Here is an 18,750-nt window from a genome sequence, read left to right as displayed (position 1 = left end):
GCTTGGTGAGGCTAGAAGTGTCTTCTTCTCCAGTTCTGGAGGCCAAAAATCCAAAATCAGTCTCACCGGGCCAAAATCAAGGGGGAACCACACTCCCTCTGAAGACTCTAGGGGAGACTCCTTTGCATTAGTCTAGTCTCAACCTCTGTGGTCACCTGGGCTTCTCTTTTCTGGGTGTCTCATCAGGGCATCTGCAGTTGCACGTAGCATAGTAATCCAAAAGCACCTCCCCACCTCAAGATCTTCCCCTTAATTAGACCTACAAAGTTTGTACCACAGGATTAGGATGTGGACATATTTTCCTGAGAAGACTAGGATGGTAATTGGTCCCAAACTCTTGTTGGTTAAATCAGGTTTTAAATGTTCTTAGAACCAAAGCCAGCAGTACATGGCAGAGATGTTGACTCCAAGCATCTTTACCTGACTGATGAGCCATGAGTTTTCATGTCGCCTCAGGGGATATATTTCAAAGATTGGTGGGGAGTGGCAGGAAAACACTGACTAGCATCTCACTGGCTCAAGTACAAAAGCAATTGGTGCACCTGCCATGTGTCACTGGGATAGTCCCACATTACCCAGGCCACTCAGTTCAAGGAAATCTGAGTCTTGTTCAGTTGGAGTCTCCCTGATAGGTGGGATTTTCATTTCTTACCTAATGCACATTTTGTTTGAACTTCTTAGAAGGAGCATGGATTACTTTTACAACAACCTCAAAAAATAGTAACATTTTAAAATTCTTTGATGGTTTCCTATTGTCCAGAACCCAACCCCCTTACAATAGAATAGTCAGATTCTGTATAATCTGTCTCTCTAAACTCACATACTTTCGGTGTCCCCTGGAGAAGCTATGGCCCTGACCACAACCATCCACATGCTAGAACATAAATACTCATTCAGCAACTGTCTGTTGAGTGTCGTGTATGTGCTAAGCAATGTTTTAGGAGCTAGGTCATGATAGCAAACAGATGTCCTTGCCCTGTGGAGCTTACACTCTAGTGAATCTCTCTGTTCCATGTGTTAATTTGTATTCTTCTCTCTTGCTGACTTGTCTGTCCTCTCATTCTCTGACAACGTCGCACCCTTTCTTCTGGTCTTGGTTCAGACACTGCATCTTCTGTGAGGTCCCCAGGGTTACCCTCTGTCAGAAGTAATGGCTGTTTCCTCCAAGCATCCGTGCACCCTCCCTGCACTTTCATGGCATTGTTTCTCCTACCGGGTCTGCACATGGGACACACCCAAGGTATTAAAGAAATACAGCTAGGGGCACCTGGGTGGCTCAGTGGTTGAGTGTCTGCTCTTGACTCAGGTCGTGATCCCAGGGTCCTGCGATCAAGTTCTCCCTGCAGGGAGCCTGCTTCTCTCTCTTGTCTCTGCCTCTTTCTGTGTGTCTCTCATGAATAAATAAAATCTTAAAAAAAAAAAAAAGAAATACAACTAGAGTTGGACAGCTGTGAACTCTGCCTCTTTGAGAACTGGGCAGTACAAGCTCTCTCCTCACAGGCTTGTCATGAGGCACAAAGGAGGCACACACACAAAATATTCAGCACAGAGTTGGTGGCCTGCCATCACTTTCTGAATAAACAACTGTGACTATAATGATGTATGGTTTCACTCATATGTGGAATTTAAGAAATAGTGAAAGGGATTATACTGGAAAGGAGGGGAACTGAGTGGGAAAAATTAGAGAGGGAGATAAACTATGAGAGACTCCTAACTCTGGGAAACAAACAAATGGTTGAGGAAGGGGAGGTGGGCAGGGGGATAGGGTAACTGGGGCACTGAGGAGGGCACTTGATGGGATGAGCACTGGGTGTTATACTATATGTTGGCAAATCAAACTTAAATAAAAACAAATGTGGGGGGGGGGGAAGAGAATTATCTGGCACCACGATGCCTGGGTGGCTCAGTCAATTAAGTGTCTGCTTTCAGCTCAGGTCATGATCTCAGGGTCCTTGGATCAAGCCCCACAACAGGCACCCTGCTCATCAGGCAGTCTGCTCCTCCCTCTCTCTCTGTGCTCACTCTTTCTTATCACACTCTCAAATAAATAAATAAATTTTTTAAAAAGATAATTATCTGGCACCTAGCATGGGAGCTTTTGCCCACCACTCAGTGAACATTTCTTGAATCTATTCTGAGTGTAATCTGAATGTTGTTTGGGACTTTTTTTTTTCAGGTATTCTGTTTACAAGGACCCAGCTGGCTGGCTGAATATTAACCCCATTAATGGGACTGTTGACACCATGGCAGTGCTGGACCGTGAGTCACCATTCGTTCACAACAGTGTGTACACTGCCCTCTTCCTGGCAATTGACAGTGGTGAGTAATTTTTAAAATGCCAGTAAGTATATACTTTTCAGTTATAAATGCATTTTTACATTTTATATTTCTTCTGGTAACAATTGGAGGTATTCTCAGGAAGAATATAAATGTGTGGAGTCAGGGAACGCATTCAAACACACAATGAGAGTGGTGATACCCTGAAATACTGGAATTCTCGGAGCTTTGTCCAGGAGAGATCAGAATGGTGATCTCACTGTGCTTCATCTTAGGCAGGTGCCATGACTAGGAAGGCACATTAATATCCTTCATCTTGGCATCTTGCTCTCATCTGTGGGATGTTTCTTTCACTTAGTGACATCACTGAACTTGATGACTGAATTGTCCTCCAGCTTTTATTCTGTTATCACAAGCGACCATGGAGGGACATCAGGTGTGCTCAGCTAGGAGCTTCATAATCACAGAACAATTGCTGTTCTTTCAAATGCTAGTAATGCAACATCCATGTGCCAGACTCTGTTCGAGATGCTGGGGATATGGCAGTGATCAAACAAAAATGAGTGTCCTCATGCAGCTGATACACTCATGGTGGAAGGAAGAAAATGAAGTAAAATACATAATACACTTTTTTTGGGGAAAAAAGGAAACATACTATTTCTGTATGAAACAAGGAAAACAGGAAAAAGATAGCAGACAACAGGGTCCTGTGGTTCTAACGAGGCAGCTGTGGGAAACCTCATGGTGGCAGTAACATTTGAGTAAAAACACAAAAGCAGTGGAGATGAAAGGCCTGAAGTTATCTAAGGGAAGAGCAAGGAGGCCAGGAGGACTGGACCAGAGAGTGGGTGGGACAGGAATGGAGTAAAGACACAGATGATGTGGGCTTATGTGGGCTTCCACACCACCCTCTGCTTTTACTGCATGTGAAATGGGATGATGTGGCCGAGTGCTGAGGAAGGTGCAGTGTGACATGATCATGCTGCCCTGTTGAGTAGGGCACAAGTATGGGGACCTCTTAGGAGATCAGTGACAATCTAGGCATGATGGTGGCTTGGACTGATGATAGGGGAGGGGATGAGAAGTCAGATTCTGGGAATAGTCTTTGTATTTCAGACACAAAGCTAACAGGATCTGCCATTGGCTAAGATGAGGGGTCAGACTTTGTTGCAGGTATGGGAAGAAAAAATGTCTGTTGTGTCAATCACACAAGAAGTTTGTTTTGTTTTTCCTATTATTCCTAAAAGTCAACTGTTCATGGCTGAAGATTCAGTTTCAAGTCCCATATATCAAAAATGAATATTCACAGGGCCTTTTGTATATGCCTTTCATTATACTCAATAGCAGGTAAACTAGGGATCCCTGGGTGGCGCAGCAGTTTGGCGCCTGCCTTTGGCCCAGGGCGCGATCCTGGAGACCCGGGATCGAATCCCACATCAGGCTCCCGGTGCATGGAGCCTGCTTCTCCCTCCGCCTGTGTCTCTGCCTCTCTCTCTCTCTCTCTGTGACTATCATAAATAAATAAAAAATTTAAAAAAAATAACAGGTAAACTAAGAATTCTCAAACCCCATCTCCATGTTCTGGGCACCCACATGCAAATCACATATGAGATCATGTGTCTGAGAAGTGCACAATCAGTGCAGGATGTAGTAGGCAGAGAGGGCTTCACAATGAAGTCAACCTTTGAGTTTGGCCTTGAAAGACATGTAGGGTTTGGATAAATGGCAGGGGAGGAGGTAGAGTGCCTGAGAACACAAAGCAGAGAAATCAAGACTAGAAGGGAGTGTGGCATGAGTGGTAAGAAAGGGAGAGAGAAGAGTTGCACCCACTGCGAGTGAACAAGTGGAAATCCATTTGGATGTACATGAAAAAGTCATATCCTCAAGACATCTCAACATCCAGACAAGTCACTTGATGGAGCCAGCAGCCAAAAGATTGCCTAAGTCCTTAAGGAGGAAATTGCATGATGAGATACACACAGACATTCATTCATCCACACACACTGTGCTTGGTCCTAGAGACTTAGAGTTGAATAATGCATGGTCCTTGTGCTCCATGCACTAATGAGCGATTTGAGGAGTTAGACTAGTAAACACAAGACCACAATGCAATGTTGTAACTATTCTGTTGGACCTACACCCAGAAGAGCCCCTTGTCCAGCCTTGGGAGTTGGTCACAGGGAGCTTCCTGGTTAAAGGGATCTTTACAGAGTGATGAAGGATAAGTTGAGAAAAGGTAGCGCATTTTTGTAATTCCATTCCCATTTTTAAAAAATTTTAATTCCAGTATAGTTAACATACAGAGTAATATTAGTTCTAGGTGTATAGTATAGTGATTCAACAATTCCAAACATCACCCAGTACTCCTCACAATAAGTGCTCTCCTTAATTCCCATCACTTATTTCATCCATCCCCCCACCTACTCCCCTGGTGACCATCAGTTGTTCTCTATAGGTGAGTCTGTCTCCTGGTTTGTCTCTCTCTTTTTTCCCCTTTGCTCATTTGTTTTGTTTCTTAAATTCCACATGTGAGTGAAATCATAGGGTATTTGTCTTTCTCTGGCTTATTTCACTCATTATTATCTCCCTAGCTCCATCCATGTTGCTGCAAATGACAAGATTTCATTCTTTTGTATAACTAAGTAATATCCCATTTTATAAATATATATTTTATATAGATATATAATTATATATTTATATTTATATATATAACATCTTCTTTATCCATTCACCAATCGATGGATACTTGGGCTGTTTCCATATCTTGGACTATTGTAAATAATGCTGCTATAAACATGGGGGTGCATATTTCCCTTTGAATTAGCATTTCGTATTTTTTGGGTAATACCCAGTCGCACAATTACTGGATCATAGGATAGTTCGATTTTTAACTTTTTGAGGAACCTCCATACTATTTCCTGGAGTGGCTGCACCAGTTTGCATTCATACCAACAGTGCACAAGGGTTCTCCTTTCTCCACGTCCTCAGCAACACCTGTGTCTTTTATTTTAGCCATTCTGACATGTGTGAGAAAACATCTCATTGTGATTTTGATTTGTATTTCCCTGATGATTTGTGATGCTAAGCATCTTTTCACGTGTCTTCTGTATGGCCATCTATATGTCTTCTCTGGGAAAAAAAAATGTCTGTTCATGTCTTCTGCCCATTTTTAATTGGATTATTTGCTTTTTGGGTGTTGAGTTATATCAGTTCTTTCTATTTTGGACACTAACCCTTTATTGGATGTGTCTTTTGCAAATATCTTCTCTCAGTCAGTAGATTACCTTTTAGTTTTGTGGATTAGAAAAGGTAAGGCATTCTAATAGAAGCCTGAAAGAATATGGATATGCACACTGAGAAGGCTTGCATGATTGGTTCCAAATGTACAAAGCTAAGAGCAGAGAGATGGCCAGGCACCCACTGCTCTGAGGTTGGTACTAGGTCCTGCATTGAATGCCTAGCTCAAATCATAGTTCCTGATTTAGACCCGACACTCAAAGATCTGTGGAATAGATCCTGAAATAGATATAAAATGCTCCATATGCTATGTCAAGATGTTTGATTTGATTATGTTTCTTACTTGCCCTCAGAATAACTTTTGTGCTTTAGAAAGAGAACTCTTTTGGAGGTGTAGAAAATGCACAATGATGACATGGGAGCCAGGGAGCCATTCTAAAGCTGTGGCAGAAATCAGAGTAAAAGAAGCAAGAAGTAGTGAAGTCAGTTTAGGTGGAGTGAGTCCAGAGTCAGGAAATATGTTGAAAGCCATAGCCAGTATCTTAGTTGCAGGGGTTAGGGTGTACCTGGTGCTGATAGAAATGGGCCAGAAAAGATGAGTCTAGAAAATACCTGGAAGGAAGAAACAAGACTTTGAAAAAAACACATACCCAACGTAGAGAAAGCGGATATTGAGATTTCTAATCCAGAAACCAGGAATGACTATTCCATTGACAGAAATGGAATGGGTTTCAAAGCTTTGTTCCCATGTTGCCTTTATGGGGTGGGTGTTGAGATGATGTCCCATGGGACTGGAACAGAGGTAAGGAGGTTTTTCTTAGAGAGTCACTCATGCAAAAGAAATGGGAGCCATCAGAACAGGTAAGTTTTATAGAAGGAACAGGCCTAGACAGGAGTATTAAGGGCATAAACAGTGGGTGACAATAAGCCAAGAATGTTTAAAATGTTGTTTGACTTAAAGAGTGTCAATTATAGATGAGCTAAAGTGATGATTTCAGAGTTCTGTGCTACCTAAAAGTCTCTGTACTTGTAGAGAAAATTCTCAGCTAAGAACAGCATGAAAAGAGGTTGAAATACAGCAAATAGAGTTGTCATTGCCTTATGAAATATTTTACACAATTATTCATTTAAAAAAAGGAGTGAAGTACACTTTAATTTTTGCCAGAAACAAGAGCCTCCTCTGCAGATGTGACTAGGCAAGCTGCTTATAGACACCGAGGCTCAGTTGATAATTCCTACTTTAAAAGGTTGTTGTGAAAAACGAGAAAGAGAAGTGCAGTGCCCTCTACACTCACCTCAAAAACTATATTAAATGCTCAATAAGTGTTAATTTCACCCCAGTGGGGGTTATAGAAAGGAAAGAATGCAGCCAAGAATGGTCCTCAAGAAAAATACAGTGTGAAGTCTACTTCTCATTTCTTTTAATACTAATATCAAACAAGTAAATTCAAAATCTGGTGTCACAGATGTTTCCAAAAGGACGAAATGTCCCTGAAGACGTAATGATAAATAGAAAACAGGTTGGCATTAATACACAGAACCATCATTAGAGATGATAATCTTGAACAAAGCCCCAAAGACTTAAAGTAAAAAGAGCATAAATTTAAAAAGATCTCATAAATCAAAGGAACTTTTGTTTAAAGCTTCCTTTTAGTCACTCACTGAAAGCATCTCTCTAGGTATTATGTTTAACCAGGAAAAACCAACACTTACCTATTAGATCAAAGTTAATAGTATAACTGATGTCTCAATTTTAGACAAAATAAGCATTTGATTTTATTTAATTTCTAGAAATTCAATATATTTGAATGAAAGAATAAGGATTTTTTTGTCATGTAACACTAGGAAAGCTAAAGCAAAATAAAATGATTTTCTCCAAAGAGTCACTTAGGAATTTATATCAAAACATGCTGATATATAAAAACATTCTATCAAAACATGATAAAACATATATGTCTGTAGGATCTTCCAGATAGGATACAACAGACTGCTGTTCCCACTGCAAAAACTAGGAAAACCAGGTTAGATTTTAAAAGACTTTAATTTTAAAGGCATCGGAGAGCCATAGAAGTCAGGAGGCATTGATCAATGGAAATACCAAGGAGGTTAAAAAAAAGTATAAGACAACCAGCCATTTCTTCTTCACTCTGGAGGCCTTTTCTGATTCTGGAGGAAGATCAAGTTGGACCCAGGCAGAGGGCCCAAGATGAAAGGAAATAAACCAGAAATGCTTGTAACAGTCATGTGGAACTAGCGTGACAAAGTGAAAACCTGAGGGCTTTTAAACACATGGCTACTTTTCCCTCATGGACAAATGCCCTTTAAAGGACAGAGTAAAATCTCCTGGGGTCTCACAGAAACAAAGAGCTAACAGAGGAAGCAAACACACCTTAAACACAGAACCATTCTATCCTTAAGACATTTGCCAGATTTTAAAGGTACAATGTATTGTAGAATGGGATGGCCAGTGCTATAGACTGAATGTTTATGTCCCCCCAAAATTCATATGTTGAAACCTAATCCTTAGAGTGTTTGGAGGTAGGGCCCTTGGGAGGTGCTTAGGTCATGCAGATAGAAACCTTCATGAGTGGGATGAATGCTCTTATAAAAGAGACCCTAGAGAGTTCCTCTGCCCCTCCTGCCATGTGAGGATACAGCAAAAAGACTCTGTATTGAAAATCACAAGTCACTGCTAAGAGAAGTTTTAATCCTATTAAATGAGAGATATACCACGTTTATGGATTGGAAGTCTCGATGCTATTGAAAAGTAAATTATCTCCAAACTGACCTAAAGGATCCAATGTGATACCAAGCAGAATCTCAGGTCTTTGTTTTGAGGTGAAGGAGAAGTGTATTGTAAAATTCATGTGGAAATATAAGAGGCTAAAAATAGCTAAGGCAATCTTGAAGAGTAAGTTGGAGGACTTACACTATTAGATACTCAGACCTATTAGAAAAAAAAAACAGTAATTAAAATTATGTGGTGTTTGCACAAAGACAGAAAAAAATTGACTGATGAAGTAGACTAGAGAGTTTAAAAACAGGTACACACACACTCAGTCCCTTTTGGTGACCAGGACATGGTGACTGCAGATACGAAAGCATGGTCTTTGCAATAAAAGTCCTGGGTTAATTGAATACAAATATGAAAAAAAATGTATCCTGACCCTTCTCTTAGGCCATATACAATAAACAGTAACCAATTCTAAATATATTACAGGTCCAAATATGGAAGGTAAAATAATACATCTTGTGGAGAAAAATATGTGAGAACATATTGGTGTCCTTGACATAGGCAAAGATTTTTCAAGCAAGACACAAAAATAGGGATCCCTGGGTGGCGCAGCGGTTTGGCGCCTGCCTTTGGCCCAGGGCGCGATCCTGGAGACCCAGGATCGAATCCCACATTGGGCTCCCAGGTGCATGGAGCCCGCTTCTCCCTCTGCCTGTGTCTCTGCCTCTCTCTCTCTCTCTCTGTGTGTGACTATCATAAATAAATAAAAAAATTTTTAAAAAAAGACACAAAAATATTCACCACAAAAAGGGAAAAAAAAGTCGATTATGTTAAAATTAAGAACTTCAGTTCATCAAATGATATCATTAAAAAAGTAAAATGATAACTCACAAAGTAGAAGATATTTACAATACAAAGAAATCCTATAATCTGTAAGCAAAAGACACAACCCAAAGCAAACCAGGGAAGGAACTTGTGTTGTACTTCACAACAAATGCCAATAAACACAGAAGAGATGACAACTTCATTAATCAAAGAAATAAAAAATTAAATTATATAGATATAAATGAAAATACAAACGAATCAAGAAAATACAATGAAATGCAATTCTGTGACATACTTACAAAACAGCTGAACTGGTAAGTTGGAACATTCCAAGTGTTGGCAAGGATGTGCAATAATTGTAAGTCTCCTATCCAGCTGGTAGAAGCGTAACTTGGTTACAACCACTTTGGAAACTGAAAGTATCAACTAAGGCTGAACCTTTCTTCATGCTGTGATCTAGGAATTTTACACCTAACTATATATCCAACAGAATTGTGGATATGTGTTCACCAAAACGCATGTGCCAGAATGTTAATAACGGCACTCTTCCTAGTAGCCCCCAAACGGGACGCTATTCAAATGCCCAACAAGTAAATTATGGTACAGTCACACAATTGAGCCTATGCAACATTGAGAATGAATGACCTGCAACTATTCACAACAACACGGGTGAATCTCACAAACAGTATTGAACAAATCAGGAAACCACATCATGAATGGTTCCAACCGCATAAAGTTCAAACACAAGCAAAACTAATCATTACTGCTAGATTACCTGGTGGATATGTTTTTTGATCCTATAATATTGGACTACATGGGTGTGTTCAGATTGTGAGAACTCTTCAAGCTGTATATTTATAGAAACATAAATGTTTCTATATTTTAATAAAAACTAAGCCAAAAAATGTACGACTACACAGAGAGTGCATACCTGGTCCACTGCACCTTCCCCGGGAGGGCTGTAACCATTCGTGTATTCTCCAAGTACCTGTTTACCCTAGAGATAGACTCTCAGCATCCTACCATTCTATGGAAGGACACTCTCAGCTGCTGATGGGCTGATACTGCCAGGAAAGCTGAGTGGCAGGATGTCTGCAGAGGGAACGAAGCGAAGTTCACATTCTCAGGTCCCCAGGATACCCTGCAAAAGGCAGAAGTGCTACCATCTTAATTTGCCACACACAGCTCTGCTTATCCAGTTGAGAATAATCACAAGGCAGCACTGAAAGAGAATGTTCTTTTAGGTATCTCTTAGAGACTATAGATTGCAAGATCAAGATGGAGGGATACAAAAAGATAGTCAGAAGCAGGGCTGGGAACTTGTTCTGTGCTTAGCAGAAACAAAAAAATTCTTTGGACCTATTTGGTTGGAGCCCCAAAGCCAGTCTATATAGATTCTGGAATCATGCTTCACAATAATATTGACAATGCCCAGGCTTAGACAGTTTGGGGAGGAAAGGCACATCAGTCCCTCCCTACGTATAGAGGCTAGGTTGTAATGCACAGGACAGTCAAGGATGTACAAGGCACTTTTCATAAACTGGTATCAATTTTAATGAGTTACAAATCACCTAACAACATGGTTCCATTATATCTGAAATGCTTCTGTTTTGCTAAAGCAGAACTGGCTATAGTTAAATGATTGGAAGAATAAAACACTTAATCCTATAGATTAATAAGGTGTGACCTTTCATGTTGGCAAGCATTTTATATTGGGAGATGAATATCATTTACCTCATGTGATCCAGATTTTCTGAAAAGGTTAAGACAGTGCCTTCAGAGTACAGGAACCCTTCTGTTATAAAACTTCAACGAACACAGAAGTGCAAGCCTGTCTTTAGAAAGGGAGAAGAAATAATAACTGTTAAGGAAAATACCAGGGTGGAGAGAGAACATTCGGGAATGCAGTAAGATGGAATCCCTTTGGGGATGTGCTGACAGTGGGGCAGAGCAGCAGCAATTAGCAGTGGCCAATCCCTGTGTGATTACCGCTCCTGCTCAGGTAATCACCAAAAAGGTCAAATGTTAGTCTCACTGTCTTACGTGGGCTGAAAACCTGTCACAAGCAATTTCTCCTAAGAGTTCTGGAATCCCACGGGAGATAGTCATGGGCAGGAAAGGCAGAGATGGCTGCTGATTCCCGGCTTATCATCTTTTTCTCAGAATTCTGTTAGGCTGGCCCTCCCGCCTTCTTCTTACCTGTAACCTCAACTTTCTCCCCCTCCACCTGTTCTGAAATTGCACAGGCCTCAGCATTCCGTGATTGTTATTGATGGCCCTTACGCCCTCAGAGAAGATCTAAGTGTGACTCCAAACACTAAAGACAAATATTTTGCTTCAGTAAAGTCCCAAGTGCCCTCGCTCCCAGCACTCATGCTATACAGGAAGGAAAAAAGAGGAGGCGGGGAACCATCCCAGTTTTTCCTGGAGCTCAGTGCATGTGAGATGATTGGAGCCAGGAAGCCCATTCTATCTCTAGCATCCATATTAAGTCTTGCTATGATTATCAAAGTGGCCCGTTCCCTATCTATTTTCATTTTTGAAAAATAGGGGGAAGGAGAGCATAAAAACAAGCCAAATTATCGCTACATTCGGCAGCATGTTCTCATGACTTAGCAACTTGTGTAAAGTATATTTGAGTCTGCCAGTGAAAAATGTGATGTGGGTTCCCAAGAAGACACAGATATAGAACCAAGCAGAACAGCTGTAAGATTAAAATGGAATACACTGAGATAATGATTTTTCATAGGCTAAGATCTATCATGTCCCGACCTGCCTTTTCCCTCAGTCCCCTGTGTAATAGATGTTCGGATAATGCCAGTTGACTCAAAATTGAAATACTGTGCAGAGCACATTTAGATTGATTAAAAGAGAAAAAAAAAAATGTCGTTCAGCCCCATCGTGAAATGCCTACCAAAAAACAACTGCCCCAAATTGGGGATGGGTGGGGGAATCTGAACTTCAAACATAAAGATCCGTGGTCCTTCTCTTTTTGTAGATCCACCAAGTTCTAGATTGCGTGGGGGCTGCCGTAAGATCATTTAGATTAATTCTTCTTAAAATATGCTAGTTTGGATAAAATCAAGCCATTAGTTATGATGGCAACCCAATTAAGCCAGTTTAACACCCCTTATCTCAGCTGTTATAGTAATTGAGGAAGAAAAGTAAATTGAAGACCTAGCCATCATTCCTCGTTGCTTCAAGTACCAGTAAAATATCAATCACATTGAAAATCCTCGCTACAATTTTGTCACTGACAAAATGGCCCAATAAAAAACTCTTGAGATCTGGTAATAGAGAGGCTGCAACCAGAGCCATTTGTTGACAGCACAGCACAGTCTGAGGAGAGAGCGGGAGGCCCGGTGCTCTGCTATACCTGGACATGAGCCAGCTCCCCAACCTCATTGGTGTGAGATGTATGCTCCCTCCACCTCAGTTTCCCTCCCTTCCCCCTACTGGGTTGTTATAAAGACTAGAAATCATGAATGCAAAATTCCCAGCATCTGGTAAACACCTAACAAATATTTAAGTCAACTGACTTGAACTGGGTTCTGAACTGATTTTCTTTTCTTTTCTTTTTTCTAAAGATTTTATTTATTTATTCATGAGAGACACGGCGAGGGGGGCAGAGACATAGGCAGAGGGAGAAGCAGGCTTCCTGTGGGGAGCCGGATGTGGGACTCGATCCCATGACCCCAGGATCACTCTCTGAACCAAAGGCAGATGCTCAACCACTGAGCCACCCAGGTGCCTCCCGGACTGATTTTCTAAACTTACTGTTATAAAATCATCAGTGTCTGAGGTCAAGTAGAAAATGCCATGGTGGTGGTCTGAGCATTTCTCTAGGGAAGGGCTGGGCCACAGAGCCCTCCACTCAGAGTCAGGCTGTAAGAAAATTGACAGAACGTGCCACCTTCTATGTGGACATCATGCCTCTCTGTCCGAATGGGGAGATTTAAGGCAACACTCACCTACTGGACAAGAGGACATTTCCATGTTGACCAGCCAGATCAACTGTCTTCAGCATAACATTTTCACACATTCTTTGGGAAAAGAAGCTGATGTGGGCACTAAAATATTGCCTGCAATACCCACCTCATGCATCCTGCTGAAGTGTCTCTTAGCTAGTTCTCCTCTGTAGTCCCCATTTCCCAGTCTGGGGAAGAGCAAGGCAGTTGCACAGCCCCCGGCTAGCAGCCATCCCCCTAATGCTCCTGCACCACCACTCCCAATCCTGCTCTGCTGTGTGTTCAGGCTCTTGAGTCCAGCCTTCCAGCCCCTGCTCCCAAGTCCCGCCACCCAACTGCACTGGCACCCAGATGGTCTTCCTGCACCCTCACACCTCATGCAAGTCCTCTCCTTCCATGCCTGCAGCATCCTCTGCTTTTATCAAAGCCATTCTTCTGCTTTAAAGTCTTTGGCTGTCTTCCCACAAAATAGCCATACAATTTCCTCCTCCCAGAACTTCTCCCTCTCCAAAAGTATTCTCATTTCCTACACACGCAGATGCCATCTCCTCACAAAGGCTTCTGATCCATATCATGCCACACGAGCTCCCACAACACTTTATCCTCACGTCTTCCCACACTTCCCAGCACCGGTCCTTCATCTGTTTACAAATCTGTTCCTGCCCTGGGGCTGCTGTTTCCTGCACAGGTCCAGCCTGGCACAGGGCAGAGTCCCAGTGAACAATTAGTGATTGAATAAATGAAATGAGACCATCCTATTACGATTACTGATTGAATGAACGAAATGGGACCATCCTGCTTAGCTATGGCCTCCAAATCAACTCTTCTATTTTTTCCCCTTTTCTTTAAAGTTGGAAAAGTGGAAACAAAAAAAGAAACCAAAAAAAAAAAAAAAAAAAAGCCCAAGTGTTGAATTAAAAAAAAAAAAAAACAGCTCAGAATTTAGATTATTGCCTCCGCTGAAAGAATGTTTTAGTTTGAGTTAGGTGAATAATTGCCTCAGTTCTACATTAAGTATTACACGTGGAAACCTGGCACGATATTTTGCAAATCTATTTTCTGGCCAGGTTCTGGGTTGGTGTACTATTAAATTTTTCAAAATACAATGAAATTGGCAAGCTCTCCATTAACAAGGCAATTTTTTAAATGCTTATGAATTTAAAAGCAACGAGATTCTTGGCTTATGAGACCCAAGCCAAAACAGATTGGTAAATACTGATACCGAAAAGCCAAAGCAAATAGAGCATGGGCTAAACAAAGCAATACAAAGGATCATCTTATCTAGAAGAACCCTGGTTTGCTCTCATTGTAAGCAAAAGGTACAGGTAAGTATAGAAGCCTGTTCATATGAAGTAAAAGATGTGGCATTTATTTGCTCAGAGCTGCTTAGTGAAGGTTCAACAGATGCCCAAAAACATGAAGGGAAATTGGGGCCGAGTAGATTGCTGCACTCATGCCTCTTGCCCCAACAAACAAACCTCAGAAACTAGCTAGGGTGTCCTTTTTCTCTCAGGAGCTCACATGTGAACTTTGGCTCTCTGAAATCAACCCATCTTCCTGATTTTCCTCCCAAAACGTGGTCCTCAAGCTTCCCTGAGGCATCCAGCTGAGGTCTCTCTCCTTGTCACTGCTGTGGACTCCCTTCCCTGAGCCCCAGTTCCACAGACCCCATCCTACACAGCCTTTTTTTTTTCTCCCTTCGGTGGGATGAGGGAGGCCTGGAATAAAGACAGGGTCACTACTACCCTCAGGATAGAAGCAAGATAGAGATGGAAACTGTGGAAATATGAATGTATGCGACACATGTACGGGAAGAGCAATTCTTCATTAGCTTTTTCAAGTCAACCTAAAGTAACTCAAAAATCTACTGAGTACCTGTTATATACCAGACTGGAGAACAGTCCCGATGCTCAGAGCCCACAGGGCTCAGGAATGAGCTTCCTGCTTTTCCCTCCTCTGTCTCTCTCTTTCCCTGCATTTTATTCCTCACATAGGCAAACTCACTTTCCTATTCCCCATATTAAACCACTGGCACTCATGATTCCCAAGGTAGGACCCCTGCTGTTGCCTCTAGACCCAGTTCAGGGAAGACATGGGATGAGGGACTAGAAAAATCTACTACTTCCCTGTACTTGCAGAGCTAGCTCTGAAATTCTTGTTCAGATCCTAATACTCTGTGCATTTGAAGCCAGCCCATGCAACTGTGGGGAGACCAGAAACCCTACTCTTCTGAGGTGAGGGCCTCTCTTAAGGACATATGTTTGGAGCCTTGCAACATGTGAAAACATGGTCCCTTCCATGCACATGTTCTCAACAGCATTATTCCTATGAGACAAAAAAGGAGAAACGGACCATATGTCCATCAAAATATGGCCTGGCCCAGGAATGCAGTATCATTCAGCCATAAAAAAGGAGGAAGTGGTTCATGCAACAGCATGGATGAACCTCAAAAACATGATGCCAAGTGAAAGAAGCCAAACATGAAAGGCCATGTACTCTGTAGTACCACTTACAGAAATGTCCAGAAAACACAAATCTGTAGAGAAAAAAAGTAGATCAGTGGTTGCCTAGAGCTGAAAGTAGTTATGGAGAGTTAGTACAAATGGGCCCAAGGTTTCTTTTGGGGGTGACGGAAAGGTTCTTAAATTAGGTAGTAGTAATAAGCATAACTCTATAAATTTACCAAATATCAATTCATTGTAAAAACAAAAGAGTGAGAGAAAAGAAAGTAGAGTTGGTGAAATATTTTTAAATCCCTGTATAACTTTAGAATTTGCATTTCTGTTTCTGATTATTTTAATGGTTATGTTATTGTAAAGAAAATTTTAAAAAGAGAAGTATTATTTTAATGTTAATTACCTGGAGAGATAATCACCACTTAGGCTTCAGTATATTTCTTTCTAATCTTTTTCTATTTCTAATTATATATTTTTAAATTAGGATTACATTCTGTTTTTACTTGTATTTTTTACTAACAAGATATAAAGAGAGAGAGAGAGAGAGAGAGAGTGTGTGTGTGTGTGTGTGTGTGTGTGTGTGTGTGTGTGTGATGGATCCTATCAGAAAAACCTCAGTATTTTTTGGCAAAAGTGGAAATCCTGTTTGGTCAGGATTCTGAATAAAATAAGAGAAAATACCTATGAACAAAAAGGCATCCCAGACCAGCTGCCTGAACACCAAGTACTCAGCTGTACTTATAGGATCTGCAGTGTTTTGGTGTGGAGGTAGGTGCATTTCTCTGGAAGCAGGACCATAGCCTTCACCAAATTTCCGAAGGGGAATCCACCTCCCATTCCATTTAAAAGTCACTACCAGGAATGGTTCATCTCTCAGGGGCCCTTCCTTCTCCTAATCTAAGACAGAAGTTTCTGCAGCCACAGGCAGTCCCTCCACTCATTTGTAGGATGGACATCCTCTGATCCTTAAAGCATCTATCCTGAGAACATGGCCACAGACTCCTCTGGGGATGCTGCAAGGAGAAGGAATTACATTTCTTAGCTTCATATCCCAGTTTTGCTCATATTGAGGCTTTTTCCCTATTGAAATAGAAAAACCATAGAGGAGGGTCCAGTCTCAACCTTGCTTTGCTTCTGACATTTGGTCATGCAGAGTGGTCCCTTGGGGGCTGCTGGAAAGGGGAGAGAAAGGGTAAGGGATTTTGGCTGAGTGTCGTGAAACCCAGAAGCTCCAATATTTCCTGGACCCCCGGAGCTATTGGAGCCAAATGGTCTTGTGAAGAGTCATTATATTCCAAATTACATCTGAATTTTGGATGCTGATTTTTCTCCATCCTGTGATGTCACCTGGGAGAGACTCTTTTCCAGAGGAGTTTGAGAGTCCAGTCTTCACCTCATCAATGAAAAAAAGATGCTCATTTTACTTAACTTCAGAAGAAGATATCACCAGCCTGCCTTGGGAATAACACACGGGGATGCGAAGACAGTAGTATAATTAAGTTCACGAAAGGCCGATTCTTACAGCCATATTTCAAATACTCATACTGCTTTCTCATCCACTCTACCAAGTGATGGCACTTCATAATATATTCAGAGTAAAAAAATATAATGGATTCCTCTGAAATATTCAATTATTCAATAAAAAAAAGAAAAATAATTTTTCAGTAAAGAAATTCAACCAAATGACTAAAGCTGACAGTGAAAAACCAACCTCAACGTAATTACGCATTTCTTTTGAGTTCTCGCTCCAACAAAAGTTGATGGCGTGCCACCATTAGAAATAGCCATCCTTCTGCTGATGAATGACATCGGTGTTGCGACATTAGCAGAGATTTATTGGAATGTTTATTCCCAAACTGTCCTTGGGTGTTGATATATTTAAATTCCCACCAGCCCCGCTAAAAAATGTCTATTCTCACTTCTTCGTGACTCACTGCTCAGCTTCCTTCAAGCTGGTTTCTTCCCCATTAGTGGAAGCCTCTCATAAAGAAGTCACAAGTCACCTCCACCTAATGAAATGCCCTGGCTTCTCTTTACCCCTCATCCTTTGGGGCATCACAACACATTTCACTGCTGCTCATTGCCTCCTCTTCCAAGTCACATCCTCTCTATCTTCTGCAAACCACCAGCTGCTCTTGAAACCCTGGGGTTTCCTGGGCCTCTACCGCTCTGCCATTTTGCACCATCGTGTTGGGTAGAACCATTTCAAAGGATCCAGGCTGACAAGTCTTCAGTCACTACCCAGCGCCAACGTGCCTCCTAAGCGCTGCACACTTGTACACGGGCGTGCTGAATCTAGGGGGCCTTTCGCACAGTCAGAGCTGAACTCCTGTCTTTCCACTGCCCACTACCTTTCATCTTTTTTTTTCCAGCAGCCTCATCTGAGTGCCTGATAACCAAGACGAGGCATTTCTTTCTTATTCAAACTGCCCACATCGTGATTCAGTCTGCTGCTGGTCTCCTTGCCTCCAGCGTCCAACATCTCCCGCCCACAGCAGTGTGTTTCCAAAAATAATTCAGATCGGATTTGTCCTGCTGCCTCTCTGAAAAACCTCCGGTGACTTCATGTGCTCTGGAGAATCAGCACAAGCAACTCGTCATGACAACCAAGGCCCCATGCCCTCCCAGACGTCTCTGAGCTCGTCTCCTTGCCATCCTCCCAAACACCCTGCGGCAGGGCACAGCCCACGATGGCATTGGGTGACTTTGCGTGCATCCACGGAGGCCAAGAGGCAAGGCTTGAGCCACAGCCAATTTGAGTGTTGGCGGAACGTCTGGTGACCCTCCTGGAACGGTGGGCACAGGAGGCTTATAGGAGCCGCTAGAGTACATGTCTCACTGGCCTCCCTGGATCCCCCAGGAGGCTGTCACTGGACAGGTTCTCATATCCTTCTGGGCAGATGTGTGATGATGCTTCCCGCCCACCCCCGTGAGGGTACAGCTGCAAGCTCCCCAAGTGCCGGGGGAAGCAGCCTCAAAGTGGCTCCTCAGCAACAGGGCTGCAGTCACCTGGCCCTTTGTGCTGAGTGTCACCTGCCCAAGAGCTGTCTCTGCCTGTTTGCCCTTTTATCGTCTAGGTAAGGATGGAATAACCAGCCTGAATCTAAAAAGGACTCACCATGTCTTCACCAGCAGAATCTGTGAGAGTGACCTTGCCTTGCCTTGCACTTGGCATATCACCCTGGGCTCAAATACTCACTAGCCTTCGAACCCCCGTGTGATTCAGAACACAACTTTAAACTTGATGAGCATT

At 42.1% G+C, this 18,750-nt stretch overlaps 1 protein-coding gene across 1 annotated transcript in view; it reads left to right on the top strand.

Moving 5' to 3' along the window:
• The window catches only part of CDH13 (cadherin 13), a 1,001,392-nt gene that overhangs the window by 964,629 nt on the left and 18,013 nt on the right, over positions 1–18,750 (top strand). The window contains exon 11 of the mRNA XM_041770316.1: positions 2,177–2,319. Within this exon, the coding sequence (XP_041626250.1) occupies positions 2,177–2,319 (143 nt within the window). The remainder of the gene's footprint in view (positions 1–2,176; positions 2,320–18,750) is intronic.

This window comes from Vulpes lagopus, chromosome 10, assembly GCF_018345385.1.
Source record: "Vulpes lagopus strain Blue_001 chromosome 10, ASM1834538v1, whole genome shotgun sequence".
NCBI lineage: Eukaryota > Metazoa > Chordata > Mammalia > Carnivora > Canidae > Vulpes > Vulpes lagopus.
Note: the sequence above shows the minus strand (reverse complement) of the source record. Positions and strands in the feature narration are given on the sequence as shown.